Source organism: Chelonoidis abingdonii, chromosome 7, assembly GCF_003597395.2.
Source record: "Chelonoidis abingdonii isolate Lonesome George chromosome 7, CheloAbing_2.0, whole genome shotgun sequence".
NCBI classification, from domain to species: Eukaryota; Metazoa; Chordata; order Testudines; family Testudinidae; genus Chelonoidis; species Chelonoidis abingdonii.
Window position 1 is genome coordinate 6529380 of NC_133775.1, and position 11137 is coordinate 6540516.

General features: G+C 45.5%; 1 protein-coding gene across 1 annotated transcript in view; it reads left to right on the forward strand.

Annotated features, from left to right (window-relative positions):
* Positions 1-1724: 1724 nt before the first annotated feature.
* LOC116839238 (cytochrome P450 4B1-like) overlaps positions 1725-11137 on the forward strand; it is a 46080-nt gene continuing 36667 nt past the window's right edge. Inside the window, exon 1 of the mRNA XM_032805033.1 lies at positions 1725-1934. Within this exon, the coding sequence (XP_032660924.1) occupies positions 1725-1934 (210 nt within the window). The remainder of the gene's footprint in view (positions 1935-11137) is intronic.

Sequence of the window (11137 nt, forward strand, 5' to 3'; positions counted from 1 at the left end):
GTCTGATCAAAATTGTCAGAATCTTGCTGTGCTGGCTCCCTCCCCAGTCTCTGCATTTATGTGCAGGGAATTTAATACGTTAACCCACCGGGTAACCTCCACCTCTTATTTTAGAAGAACTCCATCTCCTGCCTTATGCTGTGTATTGGAAGTATTAGCCAAATCAACTGAGTTAGGTGAAAAGCACTTTGCCTAAAGCCCACCGAACAAGCCTTGCTAAGTCTCCAGCTAGCAGGTGGGCATCCATTTTACTTGTGTGGAGATGGTGCAGTCCAAACAGGCTCTGACTGCAGGAGTTACTCCAAAGATCTTTGATTCCAAAATGATGCCTGTGACATTGTTGGGTGGTTTCCAACATCATCATTCAGATATTTTCTCTAATGCTCAACTCTGGCAAGCTCGCTGGGAAGATTGTCCACACAGAAATAGAAAGAATTCTCAGACTAAGGTCATGTCTGCGCTAGCGAGCTTACCGTGGCACAGCTGTACTGATATAGCTGCGTCGCTGTAAGATCGCTCAGGTAGCCGCTCTGTGCTGACAGAAGAGAGCTCTCCCCTTGACATGATAAAACAACTGACATAGCGCTGTGCACACAAGCACTTATGCCGGCAAACCTTATGTTGCTCAGGGGTGTTTTTTGTCGGCATAAGTGGAAGTGTAGACATGGCTAAATCAGACCTATGGTCCAGCTAGTCCAATATCTCATCTCCAACTGTGGTTAGGACCAGATGGTTCAGATGAAAGTGTAAGAAACCCAGGATCAGGCAGATGTAGGATAACATGCTCCATGCATTAACCTTCTCTTGAGGTTTCAGAGTGGCAGCTGTGTTAGTCTGGATCAGCAAAAAGAATGAGGAGTCCTTGTGGCACCTTAGAGACTAACATTTATTTGGGCATAAGCTTTTGTGGGTTAAAACCCACTTAATCGGACGCATGCAGTGGAAAATACAGTAGGAAGATCTATACACACACACACAAAACATGAAAAAATGGGTGTTGCCATACCAACTGTAATGAGACTATTTAGTTAAGGTGGGCTATTATCAGCAGGAGAAAAAAAAAAGTTTGTAGTGATAATCAGGATGGCCCTTTTCCAACAGTTGACAAGGAGGTGTGAGTAACAGTAGGGGAAAAATAGCATTGGGAAATAGTTTTTACTTTGTCTAATAACCCATCCACTCCCAGTCTTTATTCGAGCCTAATTTAATGGTGTCCAGTTTGCAAATTAATTCCAGTTCTGCAGCTTCTCATTGGAGTCTGTTTTTGTTGTTGGAGAATTGCAACTTTTAGGTCTGTAATTGAGTGACCAGCGAGATTGAAGTGTTCTCAAATTCCAATTGGCTAGTGACACATATTCCCGTGTGGGCTGTCACTGGTAGAGATAGGAGGTCTTGTATCCTTGCTATAACAACATTTACTTTGGCATCTGGGAGGCAGCAAAACAACATCAGCCCCAAGTGTCCCAGCCCAGGCTTCTTATTGTGGAGTCACAAATGAAAGAACCTCAATCAGTGAAGCACTGCAGTTTTGAACAGAGCAATACTTAAGGTGTTGCAATTCTAAGTGAGGCAACACCTAAACACATTCTTCTGGTCCTTCCCCCAGGTAAAGTTGTTGGCAGCAGATCAACCTCTTTGGATATCATTGGATCAGTCTGGAACACCTATCAAGAGAAACTGGATGGTGCATTTGCTGGTGGGGAGAGGAAATATACAGCAGGAAGATGATTTCTGTGGTGGTGAGACTGATAATCGCTATTTGGTGCTGGCTGAAAAAGGATGTCTCTCAAATCTTGTACCTGCTCACTATGCTTTGTCTGACCTGCATGGTGCTGAAAGCAATCAAGCTGTATCAGTGGAGAAGGAAGCTGAACAAAGCACTGAAGAGTTTTCCAGGCCCTCCAGTCCACTGGCTTTTTGGTAACGTCCATGAGGTAAGGAAAGAGGTGGTTGTGAAGACTTAAAAGCTCAAACTGAAAAACCAAAAGCAGCCTTCTTGTATAGAGAGACAGCCTGGTTAGTGGTTAGAACAAAGGTCCGGGAGTCAGGACCTCCTGAGGTATAATCCAAGCTCTGATATAAAGATGCTATCTAGAATACAGGGGTGAGGAAATCACTTAACCTCTTGCCTACTCATGGTAAAGGAGGAATAACAATGTTTATATTGATCACTGGCTGTTGAGAGGATAAATTGATAACGGTACAATGCTCTAAAGACATTTATACTCTATAAATGCTGAAGTATTAGGGTTATTTGGTTATGGATTTTTAAAAAAAAGTTACTCCAGGAGTTTGGAAGAGTTATAAATTCTTGTGTTTCGGGACATATGACAACCAGTAGCTAAGGAGGGTTTAAAAAAAAAAACCAACCCCCCCGCCCCATTTTCATGGGCAAGTTATTCCATAACTGTTTTTAGCAGGGTATATTGTACCATCTTCTACATCTGATAGTATTGGCCACTGTTGGAGACAAGATACTGGACTAGATGGACCCATTGATCTGATCTATTATGGCAATGACAATGCTCATATGAAGGAACAGAGAAATAGAGAAACAACTCCACCTTCCTGGCCTCTAGGCTAATATCATTCAGATCTATGTTTCATGCATAACATTGTGTAGCCCACATTATACAGTGTGTGCTTTCCATTTAAGTAGCCACAGAAAAAACAATCAGATGGGGGCAAGAGGGATTTGAGACAGGAAAACTCTGGTTAAACTTCCAGTAGAAAATAATCTATGAGCAAGGTTATTTATTTAACTTATTTTGCATGCTTCCCATTCAGTAATTTCTTTGCAAACGCAAGGTCCAAATCTATGCTTGTGTTCTTACATTGAGGGTCAAGTATTTACTGAACTCAATAGGGTTATTCATATGACTAAGTGTGAGACTACTAATGTCAGTAAGAGATGCATAATTTAGTCCCCAAAAGATTGGCCACTTTGGGGGCTGGATTATCAGTGGCACTGAGTTGACGGAAAGGTGGCATCACATCAGCTTTCTGCATCTCTCCTTCCCTAATCCTGGGGACAGTAGGGGACTGTTTCAGATTCTGGTGTCATTTAGAGCAGTTTTGGGGCTGCTCTGTAATACGCCTGGCTGTCTGGGGCCATCTAAGAGCCATCCATTGGCCAAGAATTCCTGGAGCACAGCGTACTCCAGTCACCCCCTTACTGACCCCAGCACACCCTCCATCCCAGGGGGTCAGAAGCACGTGGCATAAAGGTGTCTATGCCAGCCTCTGAGACTTGGGGATCCCCAGCTGTCTTATGTCAGCTTTCTATCCCCTCTTACCACCAGAGCAGAGCACGGGGATAAGGTAAGGGATAGGAGACTTGGCTCATGTGAAGCCTCCTACAAAAATGAAATGGTAAACAAAGTATTTTGTCCTTCTTCCCACAAACCTCTGGCCTGGCAATCCTAATCAAGCAGTGTGGGGTGTGTTGCAACAGTCTGAAAATGCCAAGGCTAGATTCCTTGAATCTGCCAGGGCTTATAAAAAAGAAAACCTAGCAAGTTCTTTGGCACTTTGCACTGCTGCTTCTACCAACTCACTTGACTGTGCATAGGAAGGGCTTGACGTGGGGGGCTTGAACTGATACAAAGAGAACTGCCAAAATGACTCACTCTTGAATTGTGGGCCATTACTTCAACTGGAATATTGTGTTACGCAAGTGAGTTAGTTACACTGAATGGCAACCGAGTAGCCAGTTTTCTTGCCAGTGTGTTGTACAGCTGCTCAAATAACAAAAAGTGAGCATCTGTCCCTCAGGAAGAGATCCTGCTTAGCTCAAATAGATTGAAACCACAGGGTGGTGTCAGTCATTGCTCTACATTTTGTTTCTTCTCTTTATTTCACACTCTGATAGTTTATCTTCACTAGCAGCTGGCACAGTTTCAGGTCTCTCCACCTCTGACCCCTGTCTGCTCAAGGGATGCCCCTTTAGGTCCAGGACCAGGCTGAAGATTTATGGGGCCCTACACATTATTATTAAACTGGTGCCTCTATGCCCGATGGCAGCCCGGGGGAGGGAGAGAGGACAGAAGGACAAGGCAGCAAAGGATACCGAGATACCCAGCCTGCCTCACGGAGGCGGAGAGTTACAGGTCCCCATAGAGACCCTCATACCCTCTCCCTCACGCAGATTGTGCAGCGCTGGCGCATTCGGCTCTGTAAATATGGCCCCTGCCTACAGAGACTGCAGTGCATGGTTGGTGTGCTGGAGCCAACCCACCTGCTGTCATGGGCGGTGAGTGAAGCTGCTGTTTGGGGAGGCTAGCTCCCCAGCCCACCTCTTCAGCCTGTGGCCCCGCCCATACTCCACTCCTGCTCCACCCCAGGCCCCACCCCACTCCACCCAGGCCCCGCCCTCTTCTCACTGTATCCCTCCTCTTTCCTCCCCCACCCTGCTCACCCCCTTCCAGCCAAATCCCTGAACCCAAATGAAGCAACTGACATTAAAGACACTACATTTGGGAATAAAAAATGTCACAGGTTTTTTTGATATCCCTTGAAGTTTGTCAGAGATTTATTTGCAAAAACTTGTCTTACTGAATACAACATTAAATATTATGGAATGCCTGGTGCTGTTTTCCCTTTTCTTAATCAGTATTTCTAAGCTGATTTTATATTTTAAATGTACTCTTAAGCCTTCAGAAAGTAATCATTCCAGATTACTACACATTTAACTCACTGAAGCAAAGACGTTATTTTAAATTAATCAGTCACAGAGGTTTAATGTGTTCATAACAATGTGGATTGCTTTTAGAAAAAGGGAACACTAATTTACTTGGTGATCTCCATAATAGACATGTTTATGAAATTTCACCAACTTTAAAAAATGTTTCCAAAGATTTTAGGCATAACAAAGGATTTTATATCTTACTAGATACTGATTTTGATGGACGGTTCTCTTAAAACTAGTTCATTAGATAGTCAGAAGTAAAGAAAGGGAACTCTTTGTCCAGTTATCTGGAAGGAACGGATTGTTGTCCCTTTAAAGGCTCTCTTCAATGGGGGAGGGGCACGTAAAGGGAGAAAGGGATGGACAGAAAGGACAGGAAGACTTTGGAAGCAAGTTCCCCCCCCCACATTGTAATTAAAATGTGTATTTTAGATAAGGGTGGTCTTTTGAAGGATTTATTTAAAAAACATGTCTGAAGATCCAAGCATTTAAGGCTAAAGATGACTGTGCATCTAAAAATCTATGCAAGGATTTTTTAGAAAATGTGATTTTATAATATTCACCAATTCACTAATGAAATATTTTAAAGCAAATTTTAAACTAAGGTCCTGTAGACTAATGTCGGGGAAAAGAAGACCACCTCTGTGATTTGATCAGACAGCCTGAGGCACCTTTATTGAATAAACACTTGTGCACAAGCGGAGGCCAGCGTATGCCCTAGCAAGGGTTAAGCTGACCTGCCTGTTACAAATGTTACTGAGCTTATAAAGGTTAAAACCGCAAAACGTCACACATAGATTACAGCCTGAAATTAGAACACAAAATTGCTAATAGTTGCAAACATGATAATATTAATACCATGCGCATACATATTGGCATTAGGCAAGCATCACACACTTTTCCTATTTCTGTTATTAGTCTTGGCCAGTCAGGGTCTGCGGTTTGACTCGGTTTAATTCAACTTTTTCTGTAGTCTCGACAGCAGGTCAAGCTGTTAAAAAGATTACTGTTCCGTCAGCTTTTCAACTAAGTTCCTCTTTTGGGCCCTGCTACAGCTTTATGCTAGCATGCCCTTTATACGTAAAAAAAACTAAGTTATAAGCTAAATTATTTTGTCAAGGCCTAGGCTAAGTAATAGAGGGGGGGGGTTATTTTCCTACCTAAATGTTTTACTAGAGAAGATGACAGTCATGAACACAGCTGTTGTCAGTAAATCAGAAACTGAAGTATAGATACCTGAGATTTGGCAATCCTTGAAATAGGTTCATTACACTTGAATGGCTTCTTCACAGTTTCAATGTTGTGCTAATCGGTCTGCCGAGCACTAGGCTGGAGGCATTAATCACTTTACCATTAACTAAGCCCCAGAGTAAGGCATGGGCTACACGGGATTAATCAGCGCGGCACTTTTGCACTGGGGTGTGAAAAACACCGCCTGAGCACTGCAAGATGCAGTGTAGTCTCAGTGTAAGCGGGCGAGTAGCGACTGGGACGTAGGGCTCCCGGCGTGGCAGCTAACACCTAGGAGGATGTGTGTTATGTGCAGCGCTGGAGACTCTCTCCTCCAGCGTGGCCGCTCCGCCAACTCACACTTAAAGCTGCGGGTCAGGCTTTGAAGTCACTAGGGTAGCTATCAAGAGCATCTTAAATTTCAAAGCGCGATTCGCCTGATTAGCACCAGGCTGCGTGGGCGGCCACAAGCAGCTATATGAAGTTGGATAACAACGGAGGGTAGGATAGAAGAGGGAGCAGAAGGAGAACAGGCGCTGAGGAGAGAGCTTCAGATCAACAGCGACATTCCAACAACCCACGCAAAACTGACGACGAACTGCAGCAAGGCAATGATCCGGTTGGGAAACGAAAAATCTTAAATGCGCTGTGTGGCCCAGTCGATGCAGGAAGCCAGTGAAGAAGGCTCTTTTCTCTCTCGGGCCTCTGTGCTGTTGACCGGGCCTTGACGGAGGGATGGTGTTTCTGGTAATCTGGTTAATATTGGAGCTGTTTCACAATGACAAACACCCCAAGAACTTTTTTTTTTTTTTCATTGGGATGGCTTCAAAAACCCACGGCTGCTAAAACAAAAAGAGGCTTGAAAGGAAACTACTTGAGAGTTCTGCCCTCAGTGGACAGTGGCTTCCACCCTGGGGGGTCCACAAAAAAAAAGTAATCTGAAAAAAAAAAAAAACAGCCACTGCCGACTAGAATAACGCAAAAAACAAGTCCAGACAAACGAGTCCTCTAATCTGCTTGCGTTGAAGCCCGCCATGAGATTTATGCAGGAGGGTTCTGGTGGTGCTGTAAGGATGGCATTTGCTGCAAGTCTGCTTTAGGTTTCATGTCTCCCTATGACTGTCAAGCAGAATTATGTCAACCACCTAAGAGGGTGATCCCGGTTCCCCATGCCCAATATAACATAAAAAGAAAAATATAATAAACAATTATATACAAATATAATAGAAGAGTAAACAATGCTCAAAAAAAAACAAACTAGAATAAAAGTGAAGGGAAAAAAAGAAAAAAACAATGGATTTAGAACTCCTGCTATTATCCAAAAAGCATCACGTGCGCATGAGTATAAGGCTAAGAAAAATTTGTCCATTGTTTTTTTATAATGAAAGAGTATGGACAATATGATACGGGGCAAGAAAAAAAATAATTCACAGAGAAAGCCGGAAACCTGTTCTGGTAGGTCTGTGACTTTTTTGCTGCTGCAGATGGCTTCCATAGTTCCAACTCCTCCAACCTGCCAAAAACTGTGGTGGTGGAGGCTTGTGGAGGGGTTCTTCTCTCACTAGTCGCTTTCGCACTCTCTTTGTAGAACCGTTCCTGCGGATCAGCTGGAACGATAAGCTACGAGGGGTGCACTTCCCTGACATCTAGGCTTTTTTGCCACATGGCAGCTGAGAGCGGCAGGGTTGACCATAATTCATTTCCGCAAAATGAAAACGGATACCCAAGAGCATACTTCCCTGCCGAGACAGCTGCACCCTACACTTCTCCAACCTCCATACCACCCACCAGCCGAAGCTGTCAAATGGAACAGAGTTCCTGTCGAGAACCCTATAATAAGCTTGGGAGCCCTGCTGTGCTGCCAGCTCCAAGTCCCTCGCCCCTAGGATGAAGCACATGTCATGGAGGTCTTGGATTCCGTGGACTCTGTGACTCTGTGACAAATGTACTTAAGCATAAGCAATTTCTCCAGCTATCACCCATACTGGAATCTCCCAATCTTTGATTGGGAGGTATATGAGAACGTGGTGGCTGAACAACCAGCATCTGAGATTCTTTTGGGGCTCGTTCAGACCTAGTATGGCCACTAGAGGCTGAGCCTTGGTGGGTGTGTGGATGGTCAACCACCTGGGATGGATGGAAGTTTGGAGGTCAATTCACTTCTTTAGATCTAATCAACTATCACCTGCCTTTCATGGCCATTGACCACAAGTGGATTTTGCTACGTCTCCTAGCAGAGGCTGACGCATAGTGGTGGATGTATCAAAGGTTTGACTGGTCTGTGGACCCTGTGCTGAGCAGAGGGTTTGAGCAGGGGCTTCTTTGACTTATGGTTCAGCATCCCTTTTTCTGAAAGTATCCCAAAGGGTGGTCCTGGGCATTTTTCAATAAGGACCCCAAGGGCACTGTCCTGTGGGTGCTAGGGATTCCACATGGGGAATTATTAGCTAAATTGGAAAAGATGGGGATCAATATGAAATGAAAGGTGGATAAGGAGTTGGGTAAAGGGAGACTACAAACGGGTCTTACTGAAAAGTGAATTGCAGGCTGGAGGGGAGGTTACTAGTGGAGTTTCCTCAGGGATCAAGTTTAGGGATCAATTTATTTAATGCTTTTTTTATACTGACCTTGGCGGACAAAAGTGGGAAAGACTGCTAATAAAGTTGCGGATGACACAAAGCTGGGAGGTATTGCATACAGAGAAGGACGCAGGATATCATACAGGAAGATCTGGATGACCTTGTAACTGGAGTAATAGTAATAGGATGAAATTTAATAAGTGAAAGTGCAGGTCATGCTTTAGGGATTTAATAACTAGAAACTATTGTTTATAAGCTGGGGAGGCATCAGTTCGAAGTAAGCAGAAGGAGGAGAAGGACCTCGGAGTAATTGGTTGATCAAATGAACTTATGAAGCCGCCAATGTGATAATGGCTGTGAAAAAAAGCTATACGGTCTTGGGATACATCAGGTGAGGTATTTCTCCAGTAGAAGATAAAGGAGGTGTTAGTACCATTATAACAAGGCACGGTGAGACCTCAATACTGGAATAACTGTGTGCAGTTCTAGTCTCCCATGTTTAAGAAGGATGAATTCAAACTGGAACAGGTTCAGAGAAGGGCTGCTAGGATATTCCAAAGAATGGAAAAACCTGTCATATATAAAGGAGACAAGAGCTTGGCTGTGTTAGGCCTAACCAAAAGAAGGCTGAGGGGAGAAATGATTGCTCTCTATAAATATATCAGAGAATAAATATCATGGAGGGAGACGGAATATTTAAGGTCAGTACCAATGTGGATACAGAAACAATGGATATAAACTGGCTATCAGGGAAGTTTTAACTTGAAAGTAGACGAAGGTCTAACCATCAGAGGGTGAAGTTGTCTGGAACAGCCTTACGCAAGGGGAGCAAGTGGGGCAAAAGAGACATATATGGCTTCAAGACTAAGCTTTGAAAGTTTATGGAGGGATGGTATTGGGATAGCCTAATTGGCAATTATTTGTCTTGACTACCTACAGTAAAATATGTCCAAGGGCCTGTGATGGGTATATTAGATGGGGTGGGATCTGAGTTACTACAGAGAATTCCTTCCTGGGTGTCTGGCTGGTGAGTCTTGCCACATGCTCAGGTTTTTTAGCTGATCACCATATTTGGGGTCAAGGAAGGAAATTTCCTCCAGGGCAGGATTAGGCAGAAGCCCTGGGTTTTTTTTGCCTTTCTCTGGCACCATGGGCAAGGGTTCACTTGCTGGAAGGTTCTCTGCCCCTTGAAAGTCTTTAAACCATAATTGAGGACTTCAGTGGCTCAGACACAGGTTTGATACAGGAGTGGGTTGGGTGAGATGTCTGTGGCCTGCATTGTGCAGGAGGTTCAGATCCGATGATCATAAATGGTCCCTTCTTGACCTTAAGTCTATGATTCTATGATTCACTTTGTGCCCCCTTCTGATGGGCCTTTAACACGGGGTTAATGATAAACACGAGGGGGCAGCTCTCAGCTTTATATACTTCTTCTCTTTAACCCAGCTGGTCAGGGCGGTGGCAAGGAAGTTTTACGCCCCCAAGGCGAAACTTCCACCTTGCGCCACCCCACCTAGCTAACGCCCCCACCCATACCAACCCTTGTGGCAGCTAACCACGCCCACCATGCCCTCCCACCAGAGGAGCCCCCATGGCAGCTACACCAGCGCGCCACCCCCCCTACCGGGGCACCACGCTGCAGCAGCTAAACACCCCCTGCAGCCAACCCTGCCGGAGGGAGCCCATCTCCATGGCAGCTACACCTGCCCGAGGACCCTCCCGCCGTGGCAGCTAACCCACGTGGGGAGCCCACCCCAGCTCAACTCCGCTCTGCCTCCTCCGCTCTAATTCTCCTCCCCTCCCAGAGCTTGCGGCACGATTGACGGAGAATTAGAGCTGGGGCTGTGTGCTCAGCGGAGAAGGCAGAGTGGAGGTGATCTGAGGCAGGGAGCGGTTCCCTGTGCGTCCCCCCGTTACTGTGGGTGGCCCTCCCCCACACCCCCTCCACCCCAGCTTCAGCTCCACCCACCTCCATCGCAGCTGAGCGGGCTTTTAGGCGCCCTGCAACCAATAGGCGCCCTAGGTGGTCGTAGTTCACCTAGGTGGTGCACTGGCCCTGCAGCTTGTATGTGATGGAGGGTTTCAGCTGGTGTCAAACTGGCCTGGGGCTAAGGTGAGTGGTGAGCTCCTGAGACTCAATGGGACTAGATTGGGAATAAACTTGTAGGATGGGAAGGAAATGGAGGAGATGGCAGCGATTATTATATATGCCAATTGCCCTTTACCTGGCAGTCTTGCCCGGATGGTGGCTGTGATTGTCTCATCGTGCATCTTATCAGCCATGGCTTGCTATGGAGTTACAGACCTTATTTCAGATGTAGCCCTCCCCGCCTATGCACTAGTGGCAGGATGCCATTAAATGTGCTCCACACCCATCCGCACATGCAAAGTGGATCAGAAAACCAGCTAGCACAGAATGGCACACCACCCTAGGAAGCAACGGCCTCCCTAGGAAGCACTTCAGGCCTGCTGACCCCAGGATTTCTAGGGAAGGGGAAAGTTGGTTTTTGGCCCTTTTCGTACTCAGCATGATTTGAGGTCCCAGTGATTGAAAGGCACTCGTGTCTATGTGGCACCTGGCAGGTTAGGTCAGCTCAATGCTTGAGTGAACAGCCCTTCTAGGATATAAATGGGAAGAGGC